The sequence below is a fragment of the Leucoraja erinacea genome, chromosome 19 (genome assembly GCF_028641065.1).
Source record: "Leucoraja erinacea ecotype New England chromosome 19, Leri_hhj_1, whole genome shotgun sequence".
Taxonomy (NCBI): domain Eukaryota; kingdom Metazoa; phylum Chordata; class Chondrichthyes; order Rajiformes; family Rajidae; genus Leucoraja; species Leucoraja erinaceus.
In genome coordinates, this window is record NC_073395.1 from 11,939,777 (window position 1) to 11,958,363 (window position 18,587).

Genomic DNA, 18,587 nt, shown 5'->3' on the forward strand with positions numbered 1-18,587 from the left:
TGATATATGAATGTTTGGCCACTTCAAACAGTTGAGCAGTAACTATGAAATGTATTGTCAAGCAGTGACTGAAATGTCTATCGATTTAGTTGTGTATTGTTTGCATGAGTGCTTCATGCAGGCAGGGACCAATCTTTTAATTCCCACAACTATTCCTCCCCCATTCCCCCTCCTTTTCCTCCCCCACTCTCCTCTTCAAATCACTGGCCATCAACCAGCTGTATTCCACATTGGTATTCAACTGATAATTTGTACCCGATTTGGATTTGTAAGGCTGAGGTTTTACTTTGGGTGTAGTTCAGAGTGAATACTACATCACAAAATGCATTCCTTGTTGAATAACACAAGGAGATCAAGGTTTCTGCAGTATTGAGTGTAGGCATTTATTGATGACCTTCAGTACGCATAAGCTGCAGTGTGATTTCTGCTGCAGATAAAGGTAAAGCAACATCTCTTTGTTGTTCTTATGTTTCAACAAGGCCCGGTGACCACCAATTGCCTCAGAAAGTAAATAAATGTCATGGTGTTTGTATTTTCCTCACCAGATTTCCCTCATACTCTCCTCTTTTATTTTACTAACCCTTTCTTACCTTTCCTCTATCACTCTTCCAACACTTCCCAAACGTTATTCACTTGATCCTGTTTCCGTACACTGTGGACGGTTCGGTTGTAATCATGTATAGTCTTTCCGCTGACTGGATAGCACGCAACAGAGGCACGATGGTGCAGTGATATTTAAGCCACCTTACAGCACCAGAGACCCGAGTTCGATCCTGACTACAGGTACTTGTCTGTACAGAGTTGTCCCTGTGGCCTGCGTGGGTCTTTCCCAGGAGATCTGGTTTCCTCCCACGCTCCAACGACGTACAGGTTAGTAGGTTAATTGGCTTAGTAAAATTGTAAATTGTCCCCAGTGTGTGTAAGGCAGTGTTAATGTGTGGGGAACCGCTGGTCCCCCCAAGTTTGCGGATGACACTAAGCTGGGGGGGCAGTGTTAGCTGTGAGGAGGATGCTAGGAGGTTGCAAGATGACTTGGATAGGCTGGGTGAGAGGGCAAATGTGTGGCAGATGCAGTATAATGTGGATAAATGTGAGGTTATCCACTTTGGTGGCAAAAACAGGAAAGCAGACTATTATCTAAACGGTGGCCGATTAGAAAAAGGGGAGATGCAACGAGACCTGGGTGTCATGGTACACCAGTCATTGAAAGTAGGCATGCAGGTGCAGCAGGCAGTGAAGAAAGCGAATGGTATGTTAACATTCATAGCAAAAGGATTTGAGTATAGGAGCAGGGAGGTTCTACTGCAGTTGTACAGGGTCTTGGTGAGACCACACCTGGAATATTGCGTACAGTTTTGGTTTCAAAATCTGAGGAAGGACATTACAGGTGCACAACCTTTTATCCGAAAGCCTTGGGACCAGACACTTGTCGGATTTCGGACATTTTCGGATTTCAGAATGGAAGATTTTTAGCGTAGATTAGGTAGGTAGCGCGGGCGGCTTGAAAAGTCTGGAGCTGCTGACTGATTGCCTGGAGGGATTTTATGTGGTGGTGGTGGAGTCGGGGTGAAGGGGGAAACTTTCATATGAAGAAAGTCCCCTACCTACTCGGGACTACCTCGCGGACTCCGGCCGCGGGCGGCGCGGTTGTAGCTCCGACCCCGGCAACTCTACCCCTGGCTGCGAGCTCCAAATCCAGCGCGGCCCGCGGCCGGGACGTTCCGGGAAGAGATTGGGAGTGGGGGCGGGCAATCTTATGCGGCAAGAAACGCTGTACAAAATTTCTTGGAACCGCGGAGCTGGGGGCTCCGTCCGGCCGCGGGGGTTTTTACAGGCAAATCCAGACGCTCCGCGATGTTGTGTGTCGGCGGCCACAGCGCTCTGGAGCTTGTTCCCGACATTCTGTTGGGACGTCCGGCCGCGGGCCGCGCTGGATTTGGAGCCTCGCACAGGGGTAAGTTGCCGGGTCGGAACAGCGTTACAGGATAAGGGGGTAAGGCATTGATCCTTTCCGACCAGGTAGGGAACGAGATTAAAGTTTAAACCCCCCTTCACATTTTTCTAACACATGAGATGTAAGCGGTCCAGGGAATACTCTGTTGAACTCTCAAGTTTGGCGCCACAGAGGGTAGTCTGAAAAAATGGCCGGTTTTCGGAGTTTCTGGAATTGGCTATATTGCCATAGAGAGGGAGTTTAGATGTGGGCCCTTGTGGCTAAAGGGATCAGGGGGTTATGGAGAGAAGGATTGTTGGCCCGAAGGGACAGGGGATAGTCCCAGTACGGGTCACAGCTTAAGGATAAGGGGGGGAACTGAGTTGGGGAAAACATTTTTTCACACAGAGATGATCACTCTCTGCACAGAGGGTAGTTGTTCATTGGCTATCATATGTGGCCCTTGTGGCTAAAATGGTGGTGGAGAGAAGGCTCGAAGTTGGAAGATCGAATGGTCTACTGCAGGCTGCGAACCTACTCCTGCACCTATTTTCTATGTATCTATGGGCGGCACGGCCTTGGTGGCCCGAAGGGCCCGTTCCCGCGCTCTATCTCTAAACTAAACAAAAACAAAACAAAAAAGCTTCACTGTACCTTGCTACACATGACAATAAAGTAATGTAAACTAAACTTGTCCCTCACAGGTGGCGATTCCTGCTGGGGTCGATCAAGCCAGGGACTTATTCCCGTGTATGGCCACGGACTGGTTGATGACCAGTGATTTGAAGAGAAAAGGCAAATGTCCATGAATGAACACCAAGTAAATCAGCTGAAGAGCACTAACTGTGGACAAGACAGGCGAAGATGAATGAAGAGAATTTAAAGTAATTTTAATCGACAAGAACCTATTTAAGCTATTTAAATATTGAACACTTTATATTTATAACCTCATTTCATGCCGTGTAGGATTATATTATTAAATGAAATATATAGTTCTCTGTGCTCATCAGCTGAGAATATAATTCTCATTCCTTTCATTTCAGTTGTGGCACAGTGGCACAGCTACTGGATCGACCACCTCACAGCTCCTGGGTCCTTTCCTTGGGTACCTTTGTGTGGAGTTTTCACGCTCTCCCTGTGTCTCTGTGAGTTTTCCCTGGTTGCACTGCTTTCCTCCCACGTCCCAAAGACATGTGGGTTGGTGGGTTAAAAGACTGGGGTAAATTGTCCCTAGTGTGCAGGTGAGTGGCTGAACCTACAGGCCAGTTGGGAGAATGTGAAGAGAACAACAAATGGGATTAGTGTAGTATTAGTATTCGTTCATCGTTGACAAGGACTCAATGGGGCCAAATGGCTGTTTTGTGCTGCATGACTCTATGACATTTAGAGATTGTTCAAATAAATTTCCAGAGATGAAAAGTACCTGCTCCAAACTCTCCAGCCATGCCCATCCAGATGATCATCCTAACTTTGGTATCGCTTCTCTGTATGGGTCAGTGGTCAGATGGTTGTCCAGTATGGAACAAACCAGCAACTTGTTAGTTTGTCTCCAGATCATCACACAGGGAACGGATCTCGGCTAACGGCACCAAGTTGCCTCTTTGGGTTCAGAAAGAGACGGAGCGGGGGCGCAGGGTTGAGTTGCTGCCTCACAGCGCCAGAGACCCGGGTTCAATCCTGACTATGGGTGTTTGTCTGTACGGAGTTTGTACGTTCTCCCCGTGACCTGTGTGGGTTTTCTCAGGGGACTCTGGTTTCCTCCCACACTCCAAAGAAGTACAGGTCTGTAGGCTCATTGGCTTGTATAACTGTAAATTGTCCCTCGTGTGTGTAGGATAGTGTTAATGTGTGTGGATTGCTGGTCGGCGTGGACTTGGTGGGCCGAAGGGCCTGTTTCCGCGCTGTATCTTTAAACTAAACAAAACTAAACTACACTAAAGGAGGAAAGGAAAATCCAACCATAGTTCCTGCGCCTTAATGTCAACTGAAACACTAAATGGCGGAAACTGAAGGGAGACTTGACGTTTCCACTACTGGGAGAGTCTCGGACCAGAGAGCACAGCCTAAGAATAAAAGGACGCACCTTTAGAAAAGAGATGGAGAGGAATTTCTTTTCGCAGTAGGTGTTGAATCTGTGGAATTCATTGCCACAGACGGCTGTGGATGCCTTCTTTGGGTATTTTTAAAACAGAGATGGACAGGTACTTAATTAGTAAGGGTGTCTGAAGGGCCTGTCCCACTTGCCGATTTTTTTAGCGACTGCTGGCATTATTGACTGATGTATCAGGTCACCGAAACGTTGCAGGGCGATGCGGCGGTGACGCGGCGTGATGACGTATGACGCGCGGTGGTTTTTCGACTGTCACAACGTTTTTTTGGTCGCCGCTGGATTTTGAAATGTTCACAATCTTTTGGCGACACTGATATGACGCCGATAAAATCGCCAAGTGGGACAGGCCCTTAAGTTTATGAGGAGAAGGCAGGAGAATGGGATTAAGTGGGAAAGATAGATCATCCATGATTGTACAGCAGAATACACTCGATGGGCCAAATGGCCTGATTCTGCTTCTATGACTTATGAACAATAGATACGTTTCAAAATTTGAGGGGCGTAGTTAGAGGAAATGAAAGGGGGGTGGGGGGTGGGAGGGTGACCCCTGCAACAGGAACAAGGGAGCATCAATTTAAATTAATTAGTGAAGGGATTAGAGGGGAGATGATGAAAATGTTTTCACCCATTCCAAGTGTCTGGAATCACCACTTGAAGGTGTTCCATCACCTGTTCTCAGTGTGGACTCCCGTATAACGGCGAGACCAAACGCAGACTGGGCAATTGGTTCGCCGAACGCCTACACTCAGTCCACCCTGGCCTTCGTGATCTCCCAGCTGCTAAACATTTTAACACCCCATCCCATTCCCATACTGACCTTTCTGTCCTGGGCCTCCTCTACTGTCGGAGTGAGGCCACATGCAATTTGGAAGAATAACACCTCATATTTCTCTTGGGCAGCTTACAACCCAGCAGAATGAATATTGATTTCCCTAATTTCAAGTAACCCTTGCATTCCCTCTCTCACCGTCCCTCCCCCACCCTAGCCCCCCTGTTAGTTAGTTTGTATAACCTCCTCCACAGCCATCAATGGACCATTGTGGGCTCTTTGGCCATCCTTTCCGGCTCTGATCTGTTCTGTACCTTTTCATACCCAGATTTTCTCCGCAGATGCTGCTTTGACCAGCTGAGTTATTCGAGCAATTTGTGTCTATCTTGGTTTAAACCAGCATCTGTGTTTCCTTCCTACACACCTGAAGGGTTGTTATAGGCAGTTGTTTATATAACAGTGTCAACTGTGTTGAAACAGTCACTTTATTCATATTGTATTTGAACATGTACTTGGTATGTGATCTACAGGGCTTTGGACCAAGATCTGAAAGGATTAAGCCAGGGGTGAACAGCTCACAATGCAAAATGAATTGCTGTTATTGCTTTTGGAAAAGTTCCATGGTGGGATTTGACCTAATTTATCTGGTTCACTAATCTCCTTTAGGGATGAAACCTGTCATCCATGCCCAGCCTGGCACCTGCGTTGCTGCCCTTGCAGTAGCCTGCGGGCAAGTGGGCAGTTAAGGCTGGGCAACAAATATGAGACCAGCGAATGTCACAGCAATCAGGCCTGTTTCATGGCCCATCGATTTCTTCCCTTTGAAATCGGTGAGGTGCCATGGTTCCCAATATGGCTTAACAATGCAGGAAGAAAAAAGTGATTGTGGCACATTTGACAAGAGGACCTATTGCCTTGTTTTGGCCTCTTGAGCCACGCTAACCATCGATCACCCGGTCACACTCATTCCATGTTATCCCACTTTCGCATCTGCTCTCTACGGCAGCTATATTTATATGCCAAACCTCTCGAGGTAAAGGTCACCACTCCATTAATCCTTTGTTTATTGTTTCAGCTGTCCATTGGTAACCTCAGTGCATGAAACCTTAAATCTCTCTGGCCCTCCACATTATCTTTCCTGAGTGTAAAATGGATGAAATCACATTTCCTTACATTTCATATTCTCTTTGAGCACAGAAAAATGTTAATTCTGAACCTCTTCAATTATTCCATTAAATAAATAGGCGAAGGAATGTCAGGTTTGATGCTGAAGCAAGCCTGAGCTGAATAACCTTGGGCAGGATTGAAATCAGCCTCATTGCCTCTGGTTGCGGGGGAAGGCAAATCACTCAAGAGAGAGTTAGATATTGCTCTTCGGGCTAAAGGAATCAAGGGATATGGGGAGAAAGCAGGAACGGGGTACAGATTTTGGGTGATCAGGCATGATCATATTCAATAGCATGCTGGCTCAAAGGGCCGAATGGCCTACCCCTGCACCTATTTTCGAAGTTTCTACCCTTCCCACTCCAATACTACTGTAGTCAAATAGCCTCAGACAACATCCGGCTTCACAAGTATATGACGGTGGTTTAAATAGAAGGTAGACTCTGCCACAGAAGGTAGTTGAGGCCAGTTCATTGGCTATATTTAAGAGGGAGTTAGATGTGGCCCTTGTGGCTAAAGGGATCAGGGGGTATGGAGAGAAGGCAGGTACAGGATACTGAGTTGGATGATCAGCCATGATCATATTGAATGGCGGTGCAGGCTCGAAGGGCTGAATGGCCTACTCCTGCACCTATTTTCTATGTTTCTATGTTTCTATAGACACAAAATGCTGGAGTAACTCAGCAGGTGAGACAGCATCTCCGGAGAGAAGGAATGGGCGATGTTTCGGGTCGAGACCCTTCTTCAGTTTGGGTAAGGTATCAGAGATTATGGAATTGTGTTGCAGGCAGCAGCCGAAGCCTTGGAACCAAAGACGAGAGGATGCAAAGTCAGTGGAGAGGGGAGAATGAAACCAGTTGCCTTTTGTGCAGCTGCATTTTAGTAGTCTATTTTGCAAACTGCAGGAGACGCAAAGTGTTGAAAACAAGCTCATGTTCTGCACGAATTATGAGGATCAATTCTTAGAGGTTTAATTAATAACAGCAGAATCACGTTAGAGGTCCAACATATTTAGTTGAGTTCCAGCTTTTGAGACAAATGACATTATTAGCCAAGAACAACAATCCACTATCTTTTGTAATAAGCACATTTACCTTTTATTTCCATTAGGGTGCAACACTTTTCACTTGAATTTCAAATAATGAATTTCCCGGCCCCCACTCACTCTCTCTCCCTTCTGAATTTGACACCACGGGGACCAATATCTCAGTACAATCCCGTTCCTTTGGCTAGTGCGGAGTGGGACTATTATTGGGGATGACGCAGCAAGGCTCATTCCTGGGATTAAGCCACAGGACAACAATCAAATGTGGATAGATTGGCTCATTATTCTTCATCCCAAATCTGCTGAGGTTATTCACTAGGGACTAAACCTGTAGGTTCACTTTGAGCTATGGGGCGATATTTTCCTTTGATGAAAAAAATAGGAAGAAACGTTCCATCATTTCTTTATGCTGTTGCAATGAGCCCCCTGTTGCCTTGAATTAAAAACAGCATTGGTGTCTCTGGGTCATGCTCAAAGCAAGTGGCCCTATCCCATAGCACCTTTATTAATGATGGCAGCCCATCAATTGATAATCAGTTGCACCCTAAAGTTTTGTAGAAACAATAAGGCAATATAGATGAATAGCAACAAAGAGCTACTTATACAAAACAAGGGGTACAATATATACATTCATATATCTCTGCAAATAAATAGGTAATGTACATCAACTTATAAAGCTCATACAGATTAGATATCTTACACAATAGGAAATAATTTCGTACAGGTATAATAACGATTACAAGAACACATAAGGCTTCAAATTTACAATTTTGCTTTGAGATTGTTTTGGAGGTAATGCACGTCGCTGAGGATTAAAAGGAACAATGGTTTTGTGAACAATGATGAGCCAAACTGCTTTTATTAAACTTAACAAATGCACAAGGTAAAGTGTGCAGACATCAGGAAGTGCCAAAACATGATCCGATACCAGGGAGTTCTTGGCTCCCTGGATACAAAACTAGAGACTCACTACCCTTTTAAAGATGCCCATTTCCCTTAAGGAATGTGAACTGGAGCCTCCTTCTTAAGGCAGGGGATTGGCGTATCCCAAGCCTTTCCCCAGCATTTAAGAATCTGCATCCAGTCCAACCCCATTAGTTCCCCATATTGAATGACTCAGAGCTGCATCCTCTTTCAGCAAAGTCCCCAGACACATTCCCTTGAAGCTCAGTTTCAACATACGCATGCAGAATCCCTTCCCCTTCAGGATTGCACCTGGAATCCCATTCCCATAAGGAAACAGACTCTGAATGCCAAGATGGATGTTGGATGCACACCAATAAATTGTGCAAAATAGTGGAAACAATTTTTGCACAACAATCAAAACAAAATAGTGGAGCAGCTTGTCAGGGAGTAAATTGTAACTCCAGGGGTGGAAGTAGGGGCAGTGGTGCTTCAGGGTCACTGGGGAGGGGAGAGCAGCCCATGTCAGGGAGGGAAGGATCATTTTATGGAGTGTGTGAGGACAACATGTCAGGCAGTGAATGCTTGGGGTGACGTTTCAAGCTGTGAAGAGTAAGCTTGTGGAGAGATGGACACTCTGTGAAGGGTCACTGGGGAGAGATTCAGTGCCCGGGAGTAATCGTCACCTTGCGGTGAGAGTGGAGCAGTGTGTTGGGGAGCAGTAGTCTCCCCCTCAGGGTCACTCCTGAGGGGGAGACTAAGGGTGGTGTTTCAGGGAGAGAATTTCCATCAAATTTCATCAAAGTATATCTTAACTGGTTTTAAAATTCTAGGTTTGCACCAAATTGGAAAGATAATTGGCTGTACAAGTTGTTGTCCACATGCAACATGGGTTTCATTTTCCTACAAGAGTGAATTAAATTTGCTCAGACCTGAATACCCCAGAGTTGCATTGATAGCAGGTGAGCTGCCCCAGGCACTGCTAATATGCAGAGACTGCATCTCAAAGAACAATATCACTGACCTCAGACCCAATCTGCTCCGAAAGTGGCCAGGGTGTTTCAATGGCTACTCTTCCTCCTAGTAAGCCCTCCCTCCCCCAGGGTTCTTCCTTCACCATCTCTGACGGCACGACTACATGTTGGTCCTTGGCAACATCATCCCGAATCATGGCTTCAGTTGCCACAGTGTGCTGACAATGTCCAGCTTGATCACGTCATTATATTTCTTGACCCTTCCTCTCTCTAAATCCTTCTAAATGTTTAAGAAATATTTAGACAGGTAAATAGATAGAAACAAAAAGCTGGAGTAACTCAGCGGGATGGGCAGCATCTCAGGAGAGAAGGAATGGGCGTCGTTTCTGGTTGAGACCCTTCTTCAGACTCTGAAGAAGGTCTGAAGAAGGGTTCTAAGCCGAAACTTCACCCATTCCTTCTCTCCAGAGATGCTGCCTGCCCCATTGAGTTATTCCAGCTTTTTGTGTCTATCTTCAGTTTAAACCAGTTCCTTCTTACACAGGTAAATTGGTTGGACAAGTTTAGAGGGATATGGGCCAAATGCAGGCAGGTGGGACGTGTAGATGGGACATGTTGGCCGACATCTGGGAAAGTTGGGCCGAAGGGCCTGTTTCCATGCTGTAATATTCTATGACTATGACTTTCTCTACATTGGGAAACCGCTTGCCTGATACTCAATCCTGGAAGAACAGAGCTTCCCTCCCACCAAGTACTGGGAATGCAAAGACTAAAATCATTGGATTGAATCCTCACCACAGTCTTCACATTCTTGACACCAATTGAACGCTCTAAGGGCTGAAGAAGAGTGCTTGCCCCAAAACATGAACTCTGCTTCCCTTTCCACTGGTGCAGTCTGACCTGTCGAGTGTTTCCAGCATTTTATTTCAAGGCTGAGTTGGGCTGATGACAACCTCAATTACATGTTTCACCATCCAGTCAACTTTGTGCCAGATACCTGTGCTACATCCAACCTCATCCATCACATCGCCCGACTACCCCACTGCCTCATCTCGCCTGGAGCTAAAACTCTCCACTCTGCGTTTGAAACCCAAGACTCAATATTCCAGGACAATCCTTGCCAACCTCCCACCTTCCACTTCATCAGTTCTACAGCCCTCTCCGTAACTTACACTGAGTTCCATTCAACAATCAGTCTTGTGTCCAATGCACTGGAGTGACCTCAAACCTCTACTTTACCAACTTCAGTCCCAAATCCCGCCAGGTCTTACTTCTCCCTTTCGCTGTCCAGTGCTGCAATTCTCAGAGACATCTGTGCTTCTCTCATTCTTGTTGTTGATCATTCCTTTGCCATTGATGCTGCTGGAATCCTAAGCAGAGAGTACGTAGAAACTCTGTACAGACAGCACCTGTAGTCAGGATCGAACCCGGGCCTCTGGCGCTGTCAGGCAGCAACTCTACTGCTGAGCCACTGTGCCGCTCATTAACATGTGGAACATTTAAACAAGAAGTGACTATTCTCTCATTCAACTAAATCATGGCTGATCTCAAACTGAACCCCATTTGCTTCATAAACTCATCATATCCTTCCCCGATATGCCCCTGTGGCTGCGCCTTTTATTTTGAGGGCGTTTCAAATTTCCACTATTTTTTGTTTAAAGCGGTACCTAGAGTTGCACCAGAATTGTTTTGTACTGACCCTGTTTGCTTCTGGGCTAACTACTCCATTGAATCTGTTTATCACTTGAAAGACCTCAATTACTCTAGACGTTCTCTAATACTGACTTTGGTCGATAAAGGGCCATACCACAGAAAGGCTCTGATTCATAAAGACATACCTCCCTTGAGTCACCCTTTCCACCAGCCACCATGCAACTCCCAAAGACATATCCCACATAAAATTGGAAAAACTCAACAGGTTGGGCAGCGTCTGTGGAAAGAGAAGCAGTCAATGTTTCGGGGTTGACACCCTTTGTTAATTCCTTGTCAATATGACTCTTGTCTTCATAACTCCCAAAACAACTCTCCTTTCAACAATGCTCTCACCTTCTGCTCCAGCCCCCTCACTAACCTTTCATTCGCCTCTTCTAGGAGCTGAGCTTCAAGTCACTCCACAGTATGAGATGGAGTCCATGTTACTGCAAACTCAGTGTTCTTCTCCTCAATGTCCAGCTCAAATAATCCAGAAGACAGAAGATAGTTGAGGCCAGTTCATTGGCTATATTTAAGAGGGAGTTAGATGTGGCCCTTGTGGTTAAAGGGATCAGGGGGTATGGAGAGAAGGCAGGTACAGGATACTGAGTTGGGGATCATGCAGAGGCTGATGAGATCAGTTTAACTTGGCATCATGTTCGGCACAGGACCCGTTTTGTACTGCTCTATGTTCTATGTAACATGTGAAGCCTTTTAACCACTGATTCCAGGTGCAATAATCCAGAAACCAACCTGTTCAAAACGTTAAAACGATCGGATCTTATTTTCCGAAGAGAAAAACAATTGCAATGCTTTTGAAGTTCAGAGGCTGAAAGCAGTTTCGGTTAAAGTGCGAAAATCCGTGAAACCGGGATGTCGGGATCAGCGTGTGAGAGTATGATAGATTTACAGAAAATCTCCAAATCCAGAAACGGGATGGGGGAAATTGCAAAGGAAAAGACACAGCCCCAACACAGACCATTCACAGTTTCAAAGCTCACTACATTCAACGGGTCCAAGACTAGGAATTCCGACCAGCTGGATAACTCTTCAATGAGACAGAACAGAGAGGCAGGTGACAGGCTAGAGGACAGGTGCTCACCTGTATTCACCAAAGGCACCGTCATCCTCTTTCATCGGCTGAATCTCGGGATCGGCGTGAGCATCCTCTTTCTCCTTCACTGTAAACGTCAGGGGTGGAGATCAGAAAGAGGTAGGCGTTACATCAGGGGGCCGTTTTTCCCGAACACGGAAAACTGCTCGGGGTGGCAGAAAGGGAATGGAGGGGAAGGGAATGCAAGCAGAAAGATGGGGTGTTGGAGAAATGGGGGTGAGGGTGGTTGGACGGGAAATCCAGGTGGAAGAGGGAGAAGGAGGAGGGGGGGGAAGAGAGGTGTTAAATGGAGATGGGAAAGGGGGAGAGGGGACAAAGGAAGAGGTGACCGAAAAAGTTGGCAAGGAAAGAGGAGAGAAATGGGAAGGGGTGGAGATGGAAATGGAAGAGAAGGAAAAGAAGAGTGATAGGGTGCACAGCAGAGGAGGAGTGGGGAATAGTGGAAAATGGCAGCAAGGGATCAAACGAGGGACAGGAGAAAGGAATGTGGACTGGGTAAAGGAGAGCTGGAGAACAGAAGGGCAGGGGAGTGTGAGGGTGTAAAGAATGGAGACCAGCATGGTACGGGGGTTGGGAAATTCAAATAACCAAGAGGAAAGCCTGCCAGAGCATAAATGTGAAGTTGCCCCACAACTAAATGAAATGTAGTCATAGAGTTGTACGCTGTACAAACAGGCCCTTTGGCAAATCCCACTTGCCCGCAGTAAATCCATATCCCTCTAAGCCTTGCCCATTCAAGTTACCTGTTCAGATGTCTCTTAAATGTTGTTACTGTTCCTGCCTCCACCACCTCCTCTGGCAGCTCATTCCTGATACCAATTATTCTTGGTGTACCATTCAGATCCCCTTTCTATCTCCTCTCTCTCCCCTTGAACCAATGTCTTAGTTTATGGCATCAAGGTAACCAGACCTGGCTATCTACCCTAAGTATGCCTCTCATATACACCTCAATCATGTTATCTCTCAGAAAGGGGCTGACTCCGGGGGGGGAAAGAGAACTATCTATCCAAATCTCTCTTGATAACCCAAGACCTTCAATTCAGGCACATCCTTGTGAACCTTTTCTGCTCGCATTCAAGCTTAATCACACCCTTTCCTCTCGAGCGGTGACCAGAACTACACACAATACTCCAAGTGTGGCCCAACCAGCTCATTCCTCATGTTACGTCTGACTAATACCAGTCCTCGGAATCACCAAGGTCTAGAGAGATTTTGGCATAAACTTGATTAGAACTTTCCATGGTATCTCAATACCCTGTTGGGTGAAGATGGTCTTACCTGGGTATTTGCCTCCTTTGTTCCTTTTGATGAAGCAGACAATCAGGAGGATGAGGATCAGAAGGGCGATGGCACACATCAAGCCAATGAACCAACCCTGGGTGGCAATATCCACCTGACGGCTTGCCATGGCTGGTGTTGTTTATTTGAAAGAGAGAGTGAGAAAACACTGATTACCACCTGAATTAAAGTGACTGGAGGCGGAGATTGTAACCCAAGGCACTTTTATGTTAACTTCGGAGTTCAATGAAAGGCAATGATAACAAAACAGATAATACGTTATCTGTCATCAATCACAATCACAGATAGTGCTCAAGGGGAATGAAAACACAACAAAGTTCAAATACATCGCATATTTTGCTTGGGAAGCTAACGACCCAGCAGTAGGAATGTTGTTATCTCTAATGTCAAGTAAATCATGCATTCCCCCCCCCATCTTAGTCGTCCTACCAGTTCCACTGTGCCCACTCTTGTATCCCTCTTCCCCAGCCAACAATGGGCCATTATGGGCTCCACAGTTCCTGAGGTCGTCTGTTGCTGGCCCCAATTTGTTCCGGCCTTTTCTCACCTCCAGTTTATTTCCTCCTCCACCCTCCCTCCAACCTCTACTTTCAGTCTGTAGAAGGGCATCAACCCGAAACGTCACCTATTCTTTTTCTCCAGAGATGCTGCCTGACCCGCTGAGTTACACCAGCATGGTGTGCCTATCTTTGGCATAAACCAGCATCTGCAGTTCCTCCCAGCATAAAAATGTTTCATCTGGATTTATAGCGTTAACCTGTATTTCTTGTCAGTTTTTAATTGAAGTAAGATAGCTGCTATTCATTTTTTAAATCATTCACCAATTCTTACATTGTGGTGCGATTGGGGTGATAGGGAAAGGGCATTCCTATTGATTTGGCAATCTTCTCAATCATCTGACTTCATGGGGAGGTGTTGTTCTATGGGCGACTGAATTAATATCAATCATTTAACAGCGTCGTCAAAGGTTAAATCACTCCTTGCTTTCTCCATGTAATGGCAAATTTCCAACTTTTCCAGTGCCCTCCTTTTCAGTTGCCATTACCACACAGGTAAGTAGGAGTGATCTTACGCAGACCTAATAGAACCGATCTACCTGTCGTTATTTCCAGTTTAATTGGTTATTTGTTCATTGAAGTAGTTGTACAAACAAAGAGATGAACGTACCAGGTTTTTCTTAATCTGCATGCAAGTTGTAGCTGGCTGCTCTGTCCCTGGTCTCGTAAGAACTGTATGCTCTCCCTCCCAGTGCCTGCCACTTAAAGTCCAGAGGGCCTTATATACACACCACCCTGTGCATTTAATGACCACCCCCAAGTGTCCAAAATAATATGGCAAGATATATCTAGACAAAATAATGTACTATGCCAACAGTAGCTAGCCTACACATAAATGACTCCTACACTCCACATGCCACATCTTTCCCAGTTTTCTCTCTTCTGGTGGCACTGGCTGGAGCTACGGCATTGCTCAACAGAAGCTACACCAGGGTCCACCCTGCAATATGCTGAGCGTTCATGGCTGTTCCAGACCGTGCTGGGTGGAGGCAGATGCATCAATGATCTGCTGATCCTGTTCTTACCAAGGCCCACATCCATTTCCCAGCAGGGTTATTGAGCAGCAATCAGGGGGAGCAAACCCGATTGATCCCGGGTCTTGCTGGATTGTTCGTCCCAGTAACCTTTCACTTTTTTGGAAGATAATGCAGAGGCAACATTGCAGATAAGTTCAAGAGAATTTCGTGCCCACAAGGTGGAAGCTCTCGATCAATTAACAGGAACAATAAACCTGACCTGGTACATCCTTTACTTTAGGTTAGTTTAGAGCTTAGATATACAGCATGGGAATAGGCCCTTCGGCCCACCAAGTCCATTGCCAACCATTGATCACACTTAAGCTGAGGGATCGTAACATCCACAAATATGTGCCTCCCCAGTTCTCTGGAATTAGTCAAGAACAATCTGCTTATTGATGTTGTGCCATATATTAGCTAATTGCTACCATGCCCATAACACTGGTCATGGGCCCAGCTTGATCAACATGTAGATACTTCAATCAAATGGATCATACTGAAAAAAGAAGTAATACCTGTGGTTAGCACATGTGGCACATTCAGTCAGCATAGTTCATGAGGATGAGTGATTAAAGAACAGAGAGAAGTAGAACCAGAAGATGCAGGAACATGGAGAAGCAATCAAAAAATAAAAATATCCTAATTAAATGGTGACATTTCAAGTGGTGGAGACCAAATAAATAAACCCATGGGCATTGTTTTCATATGTTTACAAAATTGAGGTTTGTAAGGGACACCATTTCATCAAACACCTAACAATAACATAAATCAGCACAAAATGCTGGAATAATTCAACGGGCCAGGCAGCATCTCTGGAGAAAAGGAATAGGTAATATTTCGGGTCGATACCCTTTTTCAGACTGAGGAATGAGTTATTTTTCCCCAGAGATGCTGCCTGACCCGTTAAGTTACTCCAGCATTTTATGTCTATCTTCGGTGTAAACCAGCATCTGCAGTTCCTTCCTACGCAATAACACAGGTCAACTTTGCCTTGTTTTGCAATCACATTGGTTTCATTCACAGCACTAAAATCTCAGTTTAGCTGATTATCTACTGGGGTAATGGGGAAAGGGTCCACTTTAATCTAATCAAAGTTGCATTGAAACACGTGTCATGTGAAACATATCTCAAAACAACATAAAAATGACAAAGCAACATGCAAACAATGAACATAAGCAAAAGGACACACAATATAAAGATCCTCAACCAAACAAGGAGCCAACAGCAGTCACGGAGCGTCTGGCAAAGTCCCAGAGTGAACTTTGGTGTTCAATGCATTTGCTGAGCGTTAAAAACACCAAGCAAATGGGCTAGGCAGAGGCACACAGAGTACGCCTCTGAGCCACAATTCAAGGATGCATTACCTGTAACAGCACACATAAAATGCCAGAATGCATAAGAAGTCCCACCAAATCTCACATCCTTTAACATTTGTGTGAAGCCTGAAGGCCCAAGCTTATGCACACTTACACATACGGTATTGCTTATAATCCAGCTCATTGCTTTCACCATTTCCCCGGCCAAAACTGATGCTCACATCAACAAACACTTCAAAATCATGTAACTTCCAATGCAACTTCAGAATGCAAGTGTTTCTCATCAGATGAGACATGCTTCAAACATAACAGACCAAACGTCTAACGGACAACACACAGATTGAAAAAATAAAACCAAATGCAAAATGTTGTTGATTGTGGAAACTGAAATAAAAATAGAAAATTCTGGAAACACTCAACAGGTCAGGAGGCACAGTCTGTGGGGAGAGAAACAGAGTTAACGCCTCATGTTTGGACACAAAGTGCTGGAGCACCTCAGTGGGTCGGGCAGCATCTCTGGAGAACATGGATAGACATGAATCACTTATCCGTGAACTCTAGAGATTCTGTCTGACCCGATGAGTTACTCCAGCACTTTGTGTCCTTTCTCTGTAAACCAGCATCTGCAGTTCCTCGTTTTTAACACTTCATGTAGATGACTGACATAGTTGTTCTGATAAAGATCATCAACCTATAATATTAATTGTTTCCCTTGCCTCACATGCCATCTGATCTGTGCATGCACAGTTTTTCTGGTTTTATAGCACACAAATAAAGCTGGCTGGCAAAGAGTTAAAGACATGGCACCCTTTTTTTCATGGTTATATTTTGCACCCTTTAGCACAACTCCATTAGTGCTTATTAAAGTTGACTGGATTGTGTTTCTTGGGATTATTTTGTAATAAATGTTGTAACTCTCCCAGGCCACTTTGCTGGAAAGTGTTAGAAACTCAGACTGGATCTGAAAGCATTGCATCTCAACCCGAGTAGACTTACAGCAAAAAAAACATAGCCTCTTTAAAAAATGGAGACATAGTCTCGCATATTACATCAACAGAACCATTTTGCTAGATACCATGATATTAATTTGCAGTAATTCAGACCTTCCTTCCTATGATCATGTTGATCCGGCCAGGTATAATATAACAAATATTAGACAAGCAACAGGGCTAATGAGTTATGCTGCTGACATGGGATTGATTGATTCCACATAGGAAAGCATCAGGACAATTGTACGGCGTACATGACCTTCAAAGCAATGGCTAAAGCATCTCGGTGCCAACCACTGCAAGAGGCCTGAAAACACTGGACTGAGGAGATCAACTTCATGACGGAAAAGACTAATCCTATATGGCTTCCACAAAATATGGCAAGCTGTGCAGTTGTGTTGCATTGAGGGCAGTGATAGTGGGTAAATATCCGAGTATCCCATGTATCATACTCGTGATACAGTGTGGAAACATGCCCTTCAGCCCAACTTGCCCACACCGCCAACAATGTCCCAGCTACTCTAGTCCCACTTACCTGCGCTTGGTCCATATCCCTCCAAACCTGTTCTATTCATGTACCTGTCTAACTGTTTCTTAAATGATGGGATAGTCGCAGCCTCAACTACCTCCTCTGGCAGCTTGTTCCATGCACCCACCACCCTTTGTGTGAAAAATCTACCTCTCGGATTCCAATTAAATCTTTTCCCCTTCATCTTGAACCGATGTCCTCTGGTCCTCGATTCCCCTACTCTGGGCAAGATACTCCGTGCATCTACCCGATCAGCTCATGATTTTGTATACCTCTATAAGATCTCCTCCACATCCTCCTGCGCTCCATGGAATAGAGACCCAGCCTACTCAACCTCTCTCTATAGCTCACACCCTCTAGTCCTGGCAACATCCTCGTAAATCTTTTCTGAACCCTTACAAGCTTGACAAATTATTTCCTATAACATGGTGCCCATAACTGAACACAATATTCTAAATGCGGTCTCACCAACGTCTTATACAACTGCAACATGACCTCCCAACTTCTATCCTCAATACTCGGACAGATGAAGGCCAAAGTACCAAAAGCCTTTTTGACCACCTTATCTACCTGCAACTTACCCTTCAAGGAACCATGCACCTGTACTCCTAGATCCCTCTGCTCCACAACACTACCCAGAGGCCTACTATTTACTGTGTAGGCCCTGCCCTTGTTCGACGTTCCAAAATGCAACACCTCACACCTCTCTCTATTAAATTCCATCAACCATTCGTCCACCCAACCTGGCCAATCGATCCAGTTCCTACTGCAATCCGTCACAAACATTTTACTATCTGCAAAACCGCTCACTTTTATATCATCAGCAAATTTGCTAATCTTGTCCTATATGTTCTCATCCAAATCATTGATGTAAATGACAAACAGTGACGGGCCCAGCATCAAACCCAGTCCGAAAAGCAACCATCCACCATCACCCTCTGCTTCCTTCCATGAAGCCAATTTGCTATCCATTCAGCTATTTCTCCTTGGATCCCATGCGATCTAACCTTCCAGAGCAGTCTACCGTGTGGAACCTTGTCTAATGCCTTACTGAAATCCATGTACAAACATCTACAGCTCTGCCCTCATCAACCTTATTGGTCATGTATTAAAAAAAAATCAATCAGATTTGTGAGACACGACCTCCCACGTACAAAACCATGCTGACTATCCCTAA

At 45.2% G+C, this 18,587-nt stretch overlaps 1 protein-coding gene across 21 annotated transcripts in view; it reads right to left on the minus strand.

Moving 5' to 3' along the window:
- The window catches only part of nrcama (neuronal cell adhesion molecule a), a 198,063-nt gene that overhangs the window by 9,002 nt on the left and 170,474 nt on the right, over positions 1 to 18,587 (minus strand). For all 21 annotated transcript variants that reach the window (XM_055650313.1, XM_055650303.1, XM_055650302.1 and 18 more), the window contains 2 exons: positions 12,983 to 13,114; positions 11,693 to 11,771 (listed from right to left, as the gene is read on the minus strand). In XM_055650313.1, coding sequence (XP_055506288.1) covers positions 11,693 to 11,771; positions 12,983 to 13,114 — 211 coding nt within the window. The remainder of the gene's footprint in view (positions 1 to 11,692; positions 11,772 to 12,982; positions 13,115 to 18,587) is intronic.